An 18,427-nucleotide genomic window follows, 5' to 3' on the forward strand; every position below is an offset into this window, starting at 1 on the left:
GGGTGGCTCAGTGGTTAGGCGCCTGCCTTCGGCCCAGGGCGTGACCCTGGAGACCCGGGATCGAGTCCCGCGTCGGGCTCCCTGCGTGGGGCCTGCTTCTCCCTCTCCCTGTGTCTCTGCCTCTCTCTCTCTCTCTGTGTCTCAGGAAGAAATGAATAAATTCTTTAAAAAAGAAAGGAAAAAGAAACCCCAGCCTATGGTAACATGGCCTGAACTTCAAAAGAATAGAAGTTGCTTGGTCGTCGTGAGCCAATGGCTTTTACGCACGGGGCTCCACAGGCGTGTGTTTGAGTGAAGGCTGGGAGGGAGGAAGCGATGACCAGGGAGGAAAGCTGAGCGTCCCTTCAGGTGAGGTCCCGGGGAGAGAACTGTGGGAAAAGGTGGAGGTGAGAGGAGGCAGGCTGACAACGGACCTGGGCCTGGGTTCCTCGGGGCGGGGGGGCGGGGGGTCCCTTTGTAGGTAGCTGCTGGGGCAGATGGAGAACAGGGGGTGAGCCTGGGTGAGCATGCGCCGAGCGCGGTGGGTGGGCTTCGGGGCGGCCTGGGGGGCGACCAGCCGCACACCTGCCGGACCAGCCGCACACCTGCGCGGGGCACGAAGGGGCTGTGGAGGGCGCGAGCAGGGGTCAGGGCCGGCTCCTTCCACGAGGCCCAGCGGTTACCCGGCCGTCCCACGGCCACGCAGGGGCTCGGTCCTCTGCGGCACCGGCGCCTCGGCCTTATCAGCACGAGCGAGGCAGCCGGGGACGCACCCCCGGCGGGGAGCGACCCTGCAGCGCCCCCGCGCTCCCCCGCCCCGCGCCCCCGCTTGCGGCCGCGCCCAGGCCGCTGCAGGCGCGGAGGGGAAAGCCCGGCGAGGACGGCAGGCGGGGCGCGCGCCCAGGCCGTGCGTCACCCCGCGGCCGCCGCTGACTTATTCTGGACGCGGCCGCTCGCGTGAGTCACGCCCAGGGCGCCCCGCAGGCCGGCGGGCCCCTGCGCACACCTGCGCGAGCAGGCAAACCCGACGGAGAGCCGCGGCCGCGAGACCCGGCCTCCCGCTGCGCGCCCCGCCCCTGCGGCTGCCCCGGGACCCGGCGCGGGAGCAGCGCGCCCCGCGGGGACCGACTCGGACGAACCGCGGACCCGCCCGCGGACACCCGGACGGCGCCCGCCGCACTCGGCAGCGGGGCGCGAGGGGGCGCGGCGCGTGACGTGGGGGCGTGGCGCGCGGCGAGGGGCGTGGCGCGCGGCGAGGGGGCGTGGCGCGCGGCGAGGGGCGTGGCGTGCGGCCAGGGGGCGTGGCACGGGCGCTGTGCGCGCGCGACGGAGCGGTGCGTGGCGCGATGGGGCGTGGCGTTGCGGGTTGCGGGGCGCGGTACGGCGCAGGGGCGGCTGCGGGGGCCGGCGGCGTCCTGGCCTGGGGGGGTGAGGACCGTGCGGGTGGAGCCGCCCGCCGTGGGGGCTTGGTCGTGGGAGGAGGGGGACGGTCGCGGTCGGCGGGGGAGGGACGATGTGGGCGGGGCGGCGGCGGCGGAAGCAGGGGAGGACGGCGGGGGCGGGGCGGGGGCGTCTCCGGGGAGTCAGGCCCTCCGAGGAGGCTTCCTCTGGGCGGAAGGACCAAGGAGACTCCCCGGGGGATCCCCCCTCTTCACCCCGACCGGGCACCGGCTCGCGGTTGCACGGGCCCCGGCCCAAGGTGCGGTTGCTATAGCAACCAGCGGGGGTGACCGAGTGGTCCAGGTGGGCCCAGGATGTGCTGGTTTTAGCGCCTACAGCACTGCAGACCCCCCCCAGCGCATTTACACGATCCTGTTGTGCCCCCCGCGGTTCCGCGCAGGGGCCTGGGGCCCGGCAGAAGGCCGACCTTTCACATTAACACTGCCTTTCTAATGACTGTAGGGTGAAGGCGCCCGGCACAGCCCCTTCCCGGCCAGGCCCAGGCATGCCCGTCCCTGCAAGGCAGACACCTTGATGGGACCCTACCTCCCTACAGGTAGGTATAGCACGCGGGAGGGCACGTTTAGCTGGGGATTTTGTCCTGTGGGAGAAGTGAACTTTCGGCCCAGGTGTGGAGCAGTGAGGACGATCCTATGCACGTGTCAGAGCTTTGACCATAGTGACCTCCGTCTGGGAATTCCGTGCATGCTCCGGGACCCCTAAGGTTCTGATGTCCAGCCAGAACAGATGTTAGCTTAAAGTTTCCCATCAATTCTCAAACATTAAACAGGGAAGGGGGGAGGGGGAATCTGGATGAGTAGGAAATAGGATAGGCTCCAGACAGTGAAGTCCAAATTTTATTTTATTTTATTATTATTTTTTCCTTTTCTAAATCAAAAAGCCTCGCGGTGGAACAGCTGTTTGACGCATTCAGAAGAAAGGATGACAGCCCTACAGAGGAACACGATGTGAATGGAAGAGACCTGTCATTGTGAGTCTGGCTTTTGATTAGTCACCTGATGTCTTCCCCTCCGGGTGACATGGCTTTGAGGCAATGCACTTCAGTGGCTGAGGTCTGTTACCAGCCTGCAGTTAAATTACAGAAATGGCAGGACTTACATCAGTTCTCTTTTTGGGTTGTCTGGAACATCTTTGAGTCACCTTGGAAAAGATGAGTATTTTTCATGTGGCCCTAATGACTCCATTCGTAATACTGTTACCCTAAGGACAGAAAAAAAAATAGGAAATCAGGTCATCCTCTTTCGGTTTTTATTTTTATTTTTTAATTTTTTTTTTTTTTTTTTTTTTTAATGATAGTCACAGAGGGAGAAAGAGAGAGAGGCAGAGGGAGAAGCAGGCTCCATGCACTGGGAGCCCGACGTGGGATTCGATCCCGGGTCTCCAGGATCGCGCCCTGGGCCAAAGGCAGGCGCCAAACCGCTGCGCCACCCAGGGATCCCTCTCTTTCGGTTTTTATAATGGGAGCAGGTTCCATAAGGAGAGGAGGAATGAATTTCATGATTTTTCTTTTCACTTTTTCAGATACCCTTCCCAAGAAATTGATTGGAAATGGCAAAGGAACACAGTTGTTTGGTGTTAAAAAAAAAAAAAAAAGGCAGTTTTTTCATTTTAGGAAGAAATGAGAGATGTATGTGGAGGATAGGTAGATGAAAGTGACTGGAATGGATTTACATGGTTTATTTGATTACTTGTGTTTCCTGGTAGATGCAAACAGTACGGCACTCTGAACAGACTCTAAAAACAGCTCTCATCTCAAAGAACCCAACGCTTGTGTCACAGTATGAGAAGTTAGATGCTGGCGAACGGCGTTTGCTGAACAAAGCCTTCAAGGCAGACAGTGATCTCTTTGGACCCATTACCTTGCATTCGGAATCAGATTGGATCATCTCCCATCCTGAGGCTCCCCAAGACTTCGAACAGTTTTTCAGTGATCCTTATAGAAAGGCACCATCTCCGGAGAAACGCAGTATTTATATACAGTGCATCGGTATATGCTGTTAACATGACGGATTTGGGTTGGTTTGCAACAGGGCTGTTGCCAGGGATAGCCTGGGCTGCTGATCTCATGCAAGTGGGTAGTTTTTATGATCATTTTTTTGACATTCGTTACCATGGTGGAAGTTATGTACCTAAATAGCCCTAAAACAGGACATTTTGTGTCTTTGTAATTCATATACAGATCAATGAGTGATAAAGGTTTATTGAAAATTTAGCGGTAGTTTGCTTCTCATTTCAGATTTCTAATTATAGACTGAGATGAAGACTGAATGTTTAATCACCTTAAAGTCTGTCTTTACATTTTTTTCCATCTTACAGGATCTCTAGGAAACACCAGGATTATCAGTGACGGATATATTAAATGGCTCAAGGGCTACTGTGAAGCATTTTTCTATGGCTTGACAGTAAAACTCCTAGAACCGGTTCCTGTCTCTGTAACGAGGTGTTCCTTTAGAGTCAATGATAACACACAAAACCTACAAATTCACGCAGGTGAATTAAACAACTTTACAATTTGAATTGAGTAAAGGAGATATTAGATCGATACATGTATGGAGATATCATGTCTCATGTATACATTTTTTTTCAAATAGGAGACATCCTGAGGTTCCTAAAAAAGAAGAAACCTGGAGATGCCTTCTGTATTGTGGGAATAACCATGATTGATCTTTACCCAAGAGACTCCTGGAATTTTGTCTTTGGACAGGCCTCTTTGACAGATGGTATTCCTTTTTGACATTGTTGGTAGAAATTTCCTCAACCTGAGAATATTTGAAAATGTTGATAAAGGGAAGAAATTCCAACCAATTATAATTTTGATACTTAAGACTATAATAATTCTGGTGCATCATGCTGTGCTCAGGAAGTGTGCTGTGGATGGATTCTGATATTCTGGCTTCATCCCTATGATCTTGAGGCCAATGATACCTATGTCAGAGAGTTCTTTTGAGATAGTTTACCTAACAGTAAACTGGTACTTAAAAAGGGTGTGTTTATGGGTGGCATATATATAGGCATTCAGCACAACAGATGGTAAATATCAGTAATTCACTAGCAAGGTGAATTAAAGATATTAAGGATGCTTGAAATATCATTAACATAGGGGCACCCTGGGTGACTCAGTCGGTTAAGTGTGTGACTCTTGGTTTCAGCTCAGGTCATGATCTTAGGGGCATGAGATCAAGTCCCATCGCACTCGGAGAGAATCTGCGGGAGATTCTTTCCCTCCTCTGGTCCCTCTGCCCCTCCCCCGACCTGTGCACTGTCTGTCTCTCTCTCCCTCCCCCCGAATAAATAATCTAAAAAAATCCCCTATCATCAACGTAAGTGAAAATCTTGTAATTGGTTTTCAGTTCTTTTTGTAGTTTTCTAGTATAGATAAACCATAGACTGATTTACAAGTGTGCAAGCTTCTTATTCTGTGTCTCGTGACATTTTGTTATTTTACTTGAAAAAAATGTCAACTTCAGTTTTCGACTTAGATACAGTAAACTTGGCTCATTAAGAATTCTATATGGTTGGGATCCCTGGGTGGCGCAGCGGTTTGGCGCCTGCCTTTGGCCCAGGGCGCGATCCTGAAGACCCGGGATCGAATCCCACGTCGGGCTCCCGGTGCATGGAGCCTGCTTCTCCCTCTGCCTGTCTCTCCGCCTCTCTCTCTCTCTGTGTGACTATCATAAATAAATAAAAATTAAAAAAAAAAAAAGAATTCTATATGGTGATACTGAGGGTGGGAAAGGACCTGGAAGCAAATACTATTTTTGCCTAATTGTTTTTTCTTTTTTTCTTTCTTTCCACTTCTTTTCTTCCCATCCTTCCATGTTTGCTATAATTTCTCTACCCTCATTCCTTAAGATCTGACAGGTTTGAAAGGGAAAGTCCAATGCAGTAAGGGGAGTGTCATCCATTAGCATTCTAGGGGGAGTAGGTACCCAGGATGGTATTTTCGGGGTACCAGTTCATGGACTGTCCAGGTGCTACATTGGCCTCGGGGTTGTTGGAGGTGGGCACCTTCTTTAACAAATGTTTCTTTCTACTAGATATCTCCCTTTGTGACACATTCACTAGAGGTGGGAGCCCAGGGCACCACAGAGCCTCTTCTTCCCCCTACTCTTTCATTGGTGACTTCCTTTACATTCCTAGAGTGTCCCCCCCACCACCACCCTCCACCCCACCATCAACACACTCTTGGATACTCTGGCCACTGCTGTCTTTCTGATTTTTGTAAGAGCCATCTTTCTTTCAGAAATAAAATTTTTAATAATTTTTTTTAAAGATTTTATTTATTTATTCATGAGAGATAGGCAGAGACACAGGCAGAGAGAGAAGCAGGCGCCATGCAGGGAGCCCAATGTGGGACTCGATCCTGGAGCTCAACTGCTGAGCCACCCAGGCATCCCCAGAAATAAAATTTTTAAAATAAAGATTGTATTAGAGAGAGGGAGAATACCAGCTGGGGGGCGGGGCAGAGGCAGAGGGAGAAGCAGACTCCTTGCTGAGCAGGGAACCTGACATGGGGTTCGATCCCAGGACCCTGGGATCATGACTTGAGCCCAAGGCAGATGCCTAACTGAGCCACCCAGGTGCCCCTATCAGAAGTAAACTTTTATGAGCTAAATTTTTATCTCCCCTTTCATAATTAATCTGACAGTGATGAAACATTAAAGATATATTAAAACAATTTCTCTAGACATTGCTAGCTAATTTATCTTTTTCCTGGTTGAGGAGGTCAGGAGACATTCCCCTAAAATGTTTCTATTGTAAACACCTCCACCCTTTTTAAAAGTAAGTTTCTTAAATATTGCATGGCCTAAGAGAAGGCGTAGGCTAGCAGCACTGAAGTGCCATGTAATGAGACAGTATCTTACTACACGTGACTGCACTCTCCAAGGGTACAAAAGTGAAGATTTTAAAATAGAGAAACAGTTAATTACTAAAGAAAATAAGCTTCCATTCATAGGATTATTAGAAGGAAAAAATATTCTTGCTAAAGGTATTGGAGGGATGTATGCCCACATTTGTTTGGCCAGAGCACAGACGAGGTCAGCTGTGACATGAGCAGATTTTGTTTTTTCTTAACTTTCAGAGTGCTCTCTCTCACCCTAAATATCAAATACCAGGCAACACTTCCAAGGGTGGGGTGAGGAGTGTTCTCTGTGGGTCAAGGTGGATCCAACAGACTTACTATGAATTCATTTCTTTAACCCCCCCCCCGCAAAAAAATGCCGTATTACTTTCAAATAACAACTGGAAGAGACATAAATAACAGTGATAATGTAAGCAAGTCACATTCTAGAGCCATGCCCTTTAGAATGCGTTGTGCAGGAAACCCTGTGCTCCATGTATGCAGGGATGGTTGAAACAAGCGTCAGTATAACAGGAAGTCAGTTAAAAGGGTGTTTATTCTGGTCATCCGACGGCAGCCACACAGCAGAGTCGTGCTCCGAGTGAGGAGTGGGGGAGGGAAGAGGTTGTCTGAAGGCATGGTCTCCCAGCATCAGGGCAGTGGCACCTCGGTTTCCCTCAGCATGGCACCAGGAAGGTGCAGGAACCCTCAGCATAGGACCTGGAGCTCTGTTTATTGTGTTCTGAAAGAGTAAAGTCATGGGTGCGTGGTATGTGTGTCACCACTTCTCCTTGCTCCTCTTAGAGTACTTGATTTGGACTCGGCTTTGAGAAAAAGAGGGGGTAAAAACAATTCTGGAACTTTGAGTTTCTCAATAATTTGATCTCAAGACCATTGGGTTTTACAGGGCAGAGGAGGTAGGATGGCAGAAGAAGATGTGGAGAGGGAAATCTGAGGGCAAAAGCCCTTCTCTGTCGGGGCAAACCTGAAGCGTATTGGACCGTGCGAACGCACTAGCACAGATTTGCACCCAATGACTGGACGCCCAAGCGGGCGCTCTTTCTTGGTCTTTCATTCAGAAATCTTACTCCCCTTCTGTTGTTGCTTGTTCTTCCTTTTATAGGTGTGGGGATATTCAGCTTTGCCAGGTACGGCAGTGATTTTTATAGCTCACGCTTTGAAGGCAAAGTGAACAAGCTGCGGAGAGTATCTTCAAGCGACTATTCCGTTTTTGATAGCTATTATACCCCTGAAGTGACCAGTGTTTTGCTGCTTCGTTCCTGTAAGGTGAGTCATTTAAAAAAAAAAAAAAGAAAAGAAAACCCACCAGAGTATTTTTTAAAGAGCTCTTAATTCCTGCATTGCGTTATCAGCAGTCGTTAAGGTAATATTATACATGAGGTTGTATCATCTATAGGCGTTTGGTGCCTATTGTTTGAAGTTATCAATAAAAATTTAAATGGATGCCTTAATATTGGAATTCTGTCTGGCTAGTTACATGCAGCCTTGGCTGTACCCACATCCTCGCCACTAGTCTAATTCCAGAAGTCTGGTATGGGTAAGGTAACGGACTCTTCGGAGCTGTGGTGGTCATCTAATAAAGCTCCCCTTGGAGGGCCTCTGCTCTCAGGCAGAGGTCTTGAGAATGGCTTCCTCTTGGGCTCCAGGCTACCTTCTACTGTGGTTAGTTCTAGTCAATCTCCCCAGCCCTTGCTATTTGGAAAGCCCATCTCCTGATGCTCCCCTCCCTGCCTCAGTAGCCAGAGACACAGGCTTTTCCCGCAGCTAGGAAGTTCTGTTTTCATAAGTACCCCTGCTTGGGGTTTGAGAGCTACAGTGTGTTCAGAGCGCGTACCCTGCATCAGTATCACTTGGTGTGTTCGTTAACATGCGAAGAGCCCCCTCCCTTCTAGACCTACTGATTCATCAGCATCTCTGGGGGAAAGTTCCAGAATCTGAATTGTAACAAGTGCCCCACTGGCCTGGAGCAACAGCTGTCAACCAGGGGTGATTTTTGCCACCCAGGGACTTCTGGCAATATCTTGAGATATTTCTGGTTGTTGCAGTTGGGGCCGGGGTGTTGCTGGTGTCTAGTGGATAGAGCCTGGGGATGGTGCTGAGCATCTACACTGCACAGGACAGTTGTCCACTCCTCCCCACCCCCCACTGGCCCACAAAGAATGATCACACCCCACATGTCAGGTGTATCAAGGCTGAGAAACCCTGCTCCAGGAGAAGTAATCAAGTATAGGAAGGAAAGCAGTAAGACATTTAGGGAAATGAAGGATTAAGTCTTGGGCAGGTTGAAGTTTTGGTGATGAATGTAAATTCGTTTCTTGAAAAGCAAGAAAAAGGAGGAAGGTCTAACCCTTTGATGATGGTGGCGCTATAAAGCCTTGATGTGAATGTCTTGCAGACTTTAACCCATGAGATTGGACACATATTTGGACTTCGACACTGCCAGTGGCTTGCATGCCTCATGCAAGGCTCCAACCACCTGGAAGAAGCTGACCGGCGCCCCCTCAACCTTTGCCCTATCTGTTTACGCAAGTTGCAGTGTGCTATTGGCTTCAACATAATAGAAAGATACCAAGTAAACGAGGGGAAGAAAAAGAGGGGGAAGTGGTTATATAAGTAGCAAACTACCATTTTCTATCAGGCCCTTCTCTGGAGCTATAATTTATCGGAGGAAATTAGTGCAAAGATAAGCAGGAAGCTGTGGTTAAAAAAAAAAAAAAACACCCAAAGAAATCTCAAACTGCCCTGCCTCTGAGTGCCTTACACTTGTAGTTCAATGAGAAACAGTGGAAGATGTTTCTGTGTTCCCCCTTCGCTGGGGGAGAGAGAACATGACTTGGGAGAACAGGCTAATGTTTTTTTAAATTTTTATTTATTTATTCATGAGAGAGAGAGAGAGGCAGAGGCAGAGACAGGCAGAGGGAGAAGCAGTCTCCATGCAGGGAGCCCGACGTGGGACTCGATCCTGGGTCTCCAGGATCACACCCTGGGCCGAAGGCAGATGCTTAACTGCTGAGCCATTCAGGGATCCCCCAGGCTAATGTTACTTCGTGTGGCAGTTCATTTTTTTTTTTAATCCATAAGTACATGCGGAGATGCTTTATTTTTCCAAATGTGGGACAGAGGTATGCTCTTCACTCAGAGGAAGGGATGGACTACTTCGAGGAGGAAGAGGGAAAGTACCTAATCTCAGTATGTGTGTGCCTGTCTGAGTGTCCGCACACCCACAAATAGGTCCATATCCATCACGACCCTGCTCGAGGGTGTGACTACTCCTGCGGGGATCTTCACATGTACGTGTCTGTCTCCACCTGTGTGCACACTTACTTAGGGACCCACTTTCACATCAGATCCAAAGCACTTACCCAGTGCCCTGTGGAACATTCGGCATGTTGAGAAAAGCATAGTCCTCCCATCTAGAAAAACCTGAGAGGATTGGCGTGTTTCTCTTTAATCTCTTCTGTGCATACTTCTGACCATCACTTGTAATCATAGTTTGTGTAGTCTTTTTTTTTTTTTTTAATTTTTATTTAGTCATGAGAGACACAGAGAGGCTGAGACACAGGCAGAGGGAGAAGCAGGCTCCCTGCAGGGAGTCCCACGTGGGACTCGATCCTGGGTCTCCAGGATCAGGCCCTAGGCTGAAGGCGGCGCTAAACTGCTAAGCCACCCAGGCTGCCCCGTAGTCTTATTCCATATTCACAAACGTCTTTATCAAACGGAACATCTTACTGGGGTAATAGAAGTCACGGAGTTAGATAATGTGATTTAGAAGTGAACATTTTTCTCCGGCCTAAGACTATTTTGCTCTGATTTGTTAACATGCGAATCTGCTTTCTGTTTTTCAAGGCGCTGGTGAGGTGGATTGATGATGAGTCGGCGGACACCCCCGGAGTCAGCACGGAACACAGTTGTGAGGATAATGTGAATTTACCAAAACCTGTGGAAGCCTTTAAGGAATGGAAAGAGTGGATAATAAAATGCCTTGCTGTTGTCCAAAAATAAGGACCTTCACATAGTTATTGAAATAAACACTTGCACATTATGCTTTCATTTGGATGGAGTACTTCATTAGAACAAACTGTTCACTGACTCTGCCCTGTCAAGTAACAGAATGGAACTTTTTTCTTCTTTTTTAAAAGATTATTTATTTATTCATGAGAGACACACAGAGGCAGAGACACAGACGGGGAGAGGCAGGCTCCCTGCAGGGGGCCCAATGTGGGACTTGATCCCAGGACCCCAGGATCACGACCTGAGCTGAAGGCAGATGCTCAACCGCTGAGCCACCCAGGTGCCCTAGAACCTTCTTTAAAGCACCCGAACTGGGATGCCTGGGTGGCTCAGCGGTTGAGCATCTGCTTTCAGCTCTGGGCATGATCCTGGGGCTGGGGATCAAGTCCTGCATCAGGCTCCCTGTGAGGAGCCTGCTTCTCCCCCTGCCTGTCTCTCTGTCTCTCTGTGTGTCTCTCATGAATAAATAAATAAAATCTTAAAAAAAAAAAAACACCTGAACATAGAAATGCGGCTTATTTTGAGTGCTGAAAACTATAAACACTCTCTCGCCCGTCCTAGTAGCCTGGTATGTTGTAGTGAGCACACCATGTCCATTCTTCAAATATGTTTATGTCTCATAAGAGACCTAGTACTAGCGGATAAGTAACCATTATAAAGATCGCTTTATATGCCGCAAGAAAGGGTTTCCAAGAAACATAATTTCCAAGGGGTGATGTTTGGTTCATTTCTTAGAAGAGGTACTCACTCCCCCTCTAGACCCAGGCAAGTCACTTTCTCCACTTAACATCCCTCATCCATGGACTGTCCTTCCCACATGGGCTGTTTTGTCTCCTTCCATTCACTGGTTGTCCTCTTGAGCCTGAAAGAAGCAATAGCTCACTTGGGGTTTTAGCAGCTTACAAAATGTGACCTCCTCTCAAGAATATTGACACGTGAAAAGAACAGTAGGACTTTCTACAAAAGACAGTATTTGTGAAGTTTCTTGCACACAAGTCGTTAAAACAGGGCTTATGTTTGTGAGCATTGCACTTTTCCCGTTGGCTGAGAGCAGGTGTTAGGTTTATTCCTACAGTAGGATCGTCCTCACTTTGCATTTGGAACTGTTTACTTGAGTACAGGGGAGGATGTGATGGGCTTACCTGTCGCTGTGTCAGGAATACCCATGATGGCCTGTCAGGCTGTGCACATCAGCCGGACTCCCTCCGGAGGGAACAGGTTGAAAGCCGCAGACTTCACAAATCACCTCTGTGAGATCAGTACCACTCAGAAATCTAGAAACTTGATTGGACCATTTGAATGAATGCCAGGGAGCAGATTGCATTTCCCACATTCTCATCTTCACCTGGAGGATAAAACTTATGGGTAATTTAAAATTTTGAACTTTGGAACCTAAATTCTTTCCCTGTTCCTTTATTCATGCAGTGTGATTGAAAGCACCTATTATAACTGAACCCGTGGTTGCTCTTACTACGTTCACTTTCTTATTTGGTTAGACCCTGAAGGTCATTTAGAAAAATGGTGATTTGTGTTCAAGCTAATTGGAGGGTGAACATTTGGTCCTTCTAATATGAGAAAGCGAACCCAAGGGAGTGTGGACTTGTATGCATTCTGCTAGGAGTTTTGTTTCCTCCTTGAAAGAAAGGTGCTATTATTGTCCACTGTGTTCAGTTTTCTTCTGTTTTCCCACAAGGTAAGCACAGGTTTAGTCCTGTAGGTCACCGTGAGTTACACACCTACAAATTCAGATTTGGCTAGCTGTGTAAATCGGGTTGTGCTTGCTTGGGCAAGACGTAAAGTCCATTTGAACCTACTCTACACCCAAACCAGGAAAAACGTCTCTCGTTTAAAGGATCAAATCGGCCCTGTTAAAAGTCGGACAAAAGTTTTCTGTAATAGGCACTTACTCAGCAGTCATCAGTTGCGCAGAGTACCGCCCTGTATTCTAGGGTTCAATTTAGAGAATGCAATTTGCTTCCTGCAACTAACTTGTAGGTACTACAGGTAAATCTTGTTCTGAGAAACGGGTTTTCACTCAGGGGCAAACGGAAACCCACGCAGGCTTTGCTCTGCAAATGCTGCACCAACAAGGTCTTTACGGCGGAGGAGAACTGGTGGTTCTCCGCGCGGTCTGAACACCTTCTAGAAATAAGTGAATCTGAAATGCTGTTCGCCTTGGCGCCTGCGGAATTAGTAGTCTCCTTCCCGGTCAGGGCAAGGATCCGGGGTCAACGTCTTAGTCCGCAAGCCTGTAACGTGGCTGGTCCGGCTCGCCCTCCGATGCCCCCTCCCCTCCAGCGCGTGCCCGTCCCGCGCCCCGCCCCCGCCCCGCCCCCGCCGCTCGCCCGCGCCGCGCCGCGCGTCCCCGGCCCGCGCCCCCGGCCCGCCGCGTAGCCTCCCCGGCCAGGGGGCAGGAGCCGCGAGGAGCCCGGCGGCGCGGCGCGGCGGAGCCGTGAGTGCGAGCGAGCGGGAGGGGGGCGCGTGTGCGCGGCGCGGGCACGCGGCGGAGCCCCTTCCGCGGCCCCGGAGCCCGAGCTAGAGCCGCTGAGAGCTAGAGCCGCCGGGAGCCAGAGGCGCCCCGAGCTAGAGCGGCCTCGAGCTAGAGCCGCCCCGAGCTAGAGCCGCCCCGAGCTAGAGCCGCCCCGAGCTAGAGCCGCCCGGAGCTAGAGCGGCCCCGAGCTAGAGCCGCCCAGAGCTAGAGCCGCCCCGAGTTAGAGCCGCCTCGAGCTAGAGCCGCCCGGAGCTAGAGCCGCCCCGAGCTAGAGCCGCCCCGAGCTAGAGCCGCCCCGAGCTAGAGCCGCCCGGAGCTAGAGCCGCCCGGAGCTAGAGCGGCCCCGAGCTAGAGCCGCCCCAGCTAGCGCGGCCCCCCCCGCCCAGCTAGAGCCGCCCCGAGCTAGAGCCGCCTCGAGCTAGAGCCGCCGGGAGCCAGAGGCGCCCCGAGCTAGAGCGGCCTCGAGCTACAGCCGCCCCGAGCTAGAGCGGCCCCGAGCTAGAGCCGCCCCGAGCTAGAGCCGCCTCGAGCTAGAGCCGCCCCGAGCTAGAGCCGCCTCGAGCTAGAGCCGCCTCGAGCTAGAGCCGCCCGGAGCTAGAGCCGCCCCGAGCTAGAGCCGCCTCGAGCTAGAGCCGCCCCGAGCTAGAGCCGCCCCGAGCTAGAGCCGCCCCAGCTAGCGCGGCCCCCCCGCCCAGCTAGAGCCGCCCCGAGCTAGAGCCGCCTCGAGCTAGAGCCGCCCAGAGCTAGAGCCGCCCGGAGCTAGAGCGGCCCCGAGCTAGAGCGGCCCCAGCTAGCGCGCCCCCCCCCCCCCGCCCAGCTAGAGCCGCCCCGAGCTAGAGCGGCCCCGAGCTAGAGCGGCCCGGAGCTAGAGCCGCCCCAGCTGGCGCGGCCCCCCCCGCCCAGCTAGAGCCGCCTCGAGCTAGAGCCGCCCCGAGCTAAGGCCACCCCGAGCTAGAGCCGCCCCGAGCTAGAGCCGCCCCGAGCTAAGGCCACCCCGAGCTAGAGCCGCCCCGAGCTAGAGCAGCCCGGAGCTAGAGCCGCCCCGAGCTAGAGCGGCCCGGAGCTAGAGCCGCCCCGAGCTAGAGCCGCCCCGAGCTAGAGCGGCCCCGAGCTAGAGCCCCTCGGTGCACGACGGAGAGCGCGCGGGCCGAGGTGCGAGCCTCGGGGTGCAGGCGCCACGTGGGGGCACGCGAGGGCAGGCTTAGCCGCACGTTGTCCAGAGCCTTTCCGTTTCAGCCCGTAGTGCACCTGCGCTTGGAGACCGCCATGCCCCCGACGCAGGGCGGGCGACCCCCCGAAGTACGCGGAGCCCCGAGGCCGCGCCGCGGGGGCTCGCCGGGTGCTCGCCGGCTGCTCGCTCGCTGCGCACCTGCTGCTGCTCCGCGCGGGAGGACGTACCTGTGAGGCCGCGACACGGGCGTGACCGGGCCGCGCCCTCCGTAGGGAAAGGTTTTGCGGGGCGTCGGCAGTCCCGAGGGTGCTGCTCGCCCGCCGCGAGGACGTGGCCGCTCGCTCCGAGCTCAAGGCCTCCCTACGGCCTGGCCCTTGGATCTCGCCGTTACTTCCTGCGGCCCTGGCCGGCTTTTTACCGTCTCCCGTTGCCAAGGGCCTGGGCTGTCCCCTAACGGCGTCTTCATCCTTGGAATGCAGAATTTTGTAAAGTGCTGATAATGAGGATGTCGCTCAGGTCATTTCACACGTGAAGACACAGGCCCTCAGTAGCCAGGGGAGCTTGTGCGCCGCAGTGGCAAAGAGAGACCCGGCCCAACACCCACCCCCCCCTCCCCAATGACGAATTCGGCTTCGCTGCCCTGTGCTGCATGACCTCACGAGACGTAAAATACCACAGGCCAGAGACCTGATTCCCCCCCCCCCAGATTGTTTATAGTAGAGGTTATAAGATTAAACTTTCTTTCAGCCTCTTTTCTGCTCAAGTGGGGCCATCTGGTGTGGCTCAAAGTCAGAGAAATCAGTCCATGCACTCTGCCTTAGCACCAGAAAAGAGATTTAAGATCCAGAAAAGCACTTGCTACCCATGGAGGCATTAAAAAAAAAAAAAAAAAAAAAAAAAGCATCATTAAAAAAACATCTACTGGAAAATAGGTTAAGTTAAAACAAAATCTGCTCCAGCAATATGTTTAAACTGAGCCCTCCATCTGCATCCCTACCCTCGGGGTAATTTCTTCCCACTGGTTGTTGAGTCTCCGATGGATCTATGTTTTCCTCGTGACAGCCGATTGGCTCGTCCCGCCCTCCTGCCGGGCACTAGGAGACCCATTCTCAGCTGTGGGGCCAGTAGGTGGGATCGCAGTGCTTTCAGTTCTGAGGGCCACCCAGCTGCTTTGTAGCAGCACCAGACTGTCTTGAGCTGTAATTGTAAATAGATACCATTTGTTTTTCCTCTTGAAAAAGCCAGTGAGAAATGAACTTATTCATTCATTCAACAATATTTTGGGAGCATCCCCTACTATGTGCACCACTATCTGCACTATGTGCACAGGCCCTGCTCAGAGCCTCAGGAACATAGCCATGAACCAAAACGACTACCTTAATGGGCCAGTGCAAGAGACCTAATTAATGTGGGAAAACAAATTACTCCTATAACTTTTTTTCAGAGTCAAGTGTAGACACGAGGACTGTTTTGGATAGGAGAGGCACGGAAGCCTCCTCTGGAATCTTTGGAGGAGACTAGAATAAAGGGTCACATCATGTACACGTCAAAGGGAAGGGTGGACCAGGGAAAGGGAAATAGAAATGCTAAGGCTGAAGGCTTTTTCAGGGCCCAGTGAGGCCAGAGCAGCCAGGGGGGCGGGAGCAAAGAAGTTAAGAGCTGGGAGTTTAGGAAGAACCCATTGTTAGGGACTTTAGGTTTTATTATTTATTCAATTTTTTTTTTATTTGACAGAGAGAAGGAGAGAGAGAGAGCACAAGCAGTGGGGAGAGGGAAAAGCAGACTCCCTGCTGAGGAGGGCGCCCCATGCAGGGCTCAATCCCAGGACCCTGAGATCATGACCTGAGCCCAAGGCAGACGCCCAACAGACTGAGCCACCCAGGGGCCCCAGGGATTTTAGGGTTTAAATGTGATGGTGACTGATTTGTGCCCTAAAAGGATTATTGTAAGGCTTCTTTTTTTTAATTTTTTAATTTATTTATGATAGTCACACAGAGAGAGAGAGAGAGAGGCAGAGACACAGGCAGAGGGAGAAGCAGGCTCCATGCACCGAGAGCCCGACGTGGGATTCGATCCCGGGTCTCCAGGATCGCGCCCTGGGCCAAAGGCAGGCGCCAAACCGCTGCACCACCCAGGGATCCCTGTAAGGCTTCTTTATGAAAAATTAAAGCAGGGAAATTAAAGCAACGGTGGAATTGGGCAAACCAACTAGGAGATTATTGCAATAATCCAGCTAGGATGATATGGGCTTGGATCAGAGGTACCCGTAGAATTGGCAAAGGCAGGTTCTGGATATATTTAGAAAGTAAAGCCAATAGGATTTATGGAGGAGCAGGTTTGGGGAGGAGGGTCAAGAGTTCTGCTGAGGACATGCGACGTTGGAAATGCCTGGTTGGCACCAGGCGCTGTCACACGGGCGTAAGTCTGGAGCTCAGCTGCAAAGTCGGGTCTTACAACAGGAGTTGTCAGTGTAGAGAAGGTACTTAGAGTTTTGGCTGAATTCTAGGGGAGTAGGTTGCTAGGAGAGTTGGAGTGCTTCTCTTTTCTTGGGTTGCTGGAAAGATATAAATAATACAAATACGTGGCCACCCATGTGTGTTTTCTCTCCATAATATTTGCTGAGCTGTGTTTTAAGAGCCTTTATAGATAAAATGTTCTGGAACAGCACTTTTGCTGTCCGGTTTTCCCTCTAGGAAATCCGTAGTCACTGAAGTTATGTTGATTTGGATGTGAGAGTTTTTCTTCCCTGAAAAGCGAAGTAAGTAGCAGGTTCTTGAACTTGTCCTTTTTCTTCTGCTGCCGCCTTCAGGGAGTCCTTACGGGCCTCGAACACCAGGGGGCGCTAGTCTCCTTGCTTATCCAGCGGCTGGCCCACCTGTTGGCGATTGCCGCCCTCCTTTGATTAACATCTGTATCAAAGAAAAATCTGAAAACAAGTTCAGTTTCTCTTTTTTTTCAGTGCTACGCGTACCTATAGGATTGACCTTTTAGCACAAAACACGCCCGAATTGTCTTTAAATTGGTCGTTTCCAGTAAAGCTCATAACCATATAAAAGTTTAAAGGCAACAGTATCTGAACTGCCAGCAAGCCTGGTACTTGGGAGCTTTTAAAATAAGCATTGGTGATTCTTTCTTTCTTCCTTAAAAAAAAAAAGATTTTATTTATTCATGAGAGACACAGAGAGAGAGGCGGAGACACAGGCAGAAGGAGAAGCAGGCTCCCCATAGGGATCCCGATGTGGGACTCGATCCCAGGACCCCAGGATCACACTCTGAGCTGAAGGCAGATGCTCAACCACTGAGAATATTTTTGAGAAAGAGTACGAAAATCTGAATGCAATAAATACCTCTAGGTGACTTGAATGGGTAAGTGGGCCATGGGAACCCTGACATAAGATCTATTTTCTATTTTATCACCAGGTATTAAGCTGCAGGAAAGGCAAAGCCATGTACAAAAGCTACATTATGCATTATGGGAGGACAAAACCAGTAACTTTGTTAAAAGGCTTGGAAACATTATATCCATCAAGGGTGCATTTGTCTTAAAAAGAGCACATGATCATAACTCAGTTTTGCCACTGGAATAATTTTACTTTTGGGGAGGGAAGTAGTGTTCATTTAGATGAAACATTATTAAGTCAGCAAGGTTAAACCAGAATCTCTTTAATCCCAGGAAATGAAAACTTGTAATTAATGTGCCATCAGCTGTTTGATCTTTCCTGTCTTTGGCACCTCTGATCTAAAAGCCACTTTGACCACAGGGATCCCTTCCTATATTGGGCAGGACGTTCCTTTTCAGAGGGGTGCCACCAGTGGCACTGACCCTTCCAGGGTCACCGAGGCACGGAGCAGGGCTCAGAAACCACAGTCCGCAGGCCAAATCCAGCCCACTGCCTGTTTTTCTTTCCTTTCTTTCCATAAACTAATAGGGGCTTTTGACACTTTTATGTGGTTGGGAAAAAAAAAACACCAAAATAATATTCCATGATGAAATTAAAATTTCAGTATCCATCAATAAATTTTTACTGAAGCAACCATGCTCATTAATATACGTATTCTCTTTGGCTGCTTTCATACTATTGCTGTGGGGCTGAGTAGTTGTGGCAAAACCCACATGGCCCAGAGGGCCATAAATATTTACAGTCTGGACCTTTGCAGAAAAAGTTTGCTGACCCTTGCCATGGAGAGTATGCTATTTACTTAGAGGTCAGAATAGCTTTTAGTCTGTAACTGGATATAGATAGTCTCAACGATGTAGTACTGTTGATAGGCTTAGCTATTACTCTCTGGTGACCATGATATCGTTTCATTCATATATTTTTCATTAAAAAAATAATCAAGCTCTGCAAACACTTCTTGGACATGTTTATGTGTCTCTAGTAGAATTAAAAGATTTTGCAGAGAAGTGAAAAGAAATTATTTATCTGAAGTGCATCTTCCTTGGGTGTTT

The 18,427-nt window shown here is 50.6% G+C and overlaps 2 protein-coding genes across 7 annotated transcripts in view; both read left to right on the forward strand.

Moving 5' to 3' along the window:
- Nucleotides 1-1,214: 1,214 nt before the first annotated feature.
- Nucleotides 1,215-10,346, forward strand: AMZ2 (archaelysin family metallopeptidase 2). Of its 5 annotated transcripts, none has more exons than XM_055336656.1 (9): nt 1,215-1,313; nt 1,882-1,975; nt 2,321-2,410; nt 3,145-3,427; nt 3,757-3,930; nt 4,032-4,160; nt 7,407-7,570; nt 8,700-8,876; nt 10,151-10,346. In XM_055336656.1, exons 4-9 carry the CDS (start codon nt 3,145-3,147, stop codon nt 10,304-10,306), a joined length of 1,083 nt encoding a protein of 360 aa, XP_055192631.1. In that variant the 5' UTR covers nt 1,215-1,313; nt 1,882-1,975; nt 2,321-2,410; the 3' UTR covers nt 10,307-10,346. The 5 variants fall into 5 exon arrangements, with proteins under 5 accessions (XP_055192631.1, XP_055192614.1, XP_055192597.1 ...); XM_055336639.1 differs by having other exon boundaries at nt 1,288-1,357; XM_055336622.1 differs by lacking the exon at nt 1,215-1,313 and adding an exon at nt 1,332-1,407.
- A 2,376-nt stretch (nt 10,347-12,722) lies between these two features.
- Nucleotides 12,723-18,427, forward strand: part of ARSG (arylsulfatase G) — a 108,296-nt gene continuing 102,591 nt past the window's right edge. For both annotated transcript variants that reach the window (XM_055332819.1, XM_055332836.1), the window contains exon 1: nt 12,723-12,767. The gene's annotated coding sequence lies outside the window, so the exon portion shown is untranslated. The remainder of the gene's footprint in view (nt 12,768-18,427) is intronic.

This window comes from Nyctereutes procyonoides, unplaced genomic scaffold (genome assembly GCF_905146905.1).
Source record: "Nyctereutes procyonoides isolate TBG_1078 unplaced genomic scaffold, NYPRO_anot_genome, whole genome shotgun sequence".
Classification (NCBI taxonomy): Eukaryota; Metazoa; Chordata; class Mammalia; order Carnivora; family Canidae; genus Nyctereutes; species Nyctereutes procyonoides.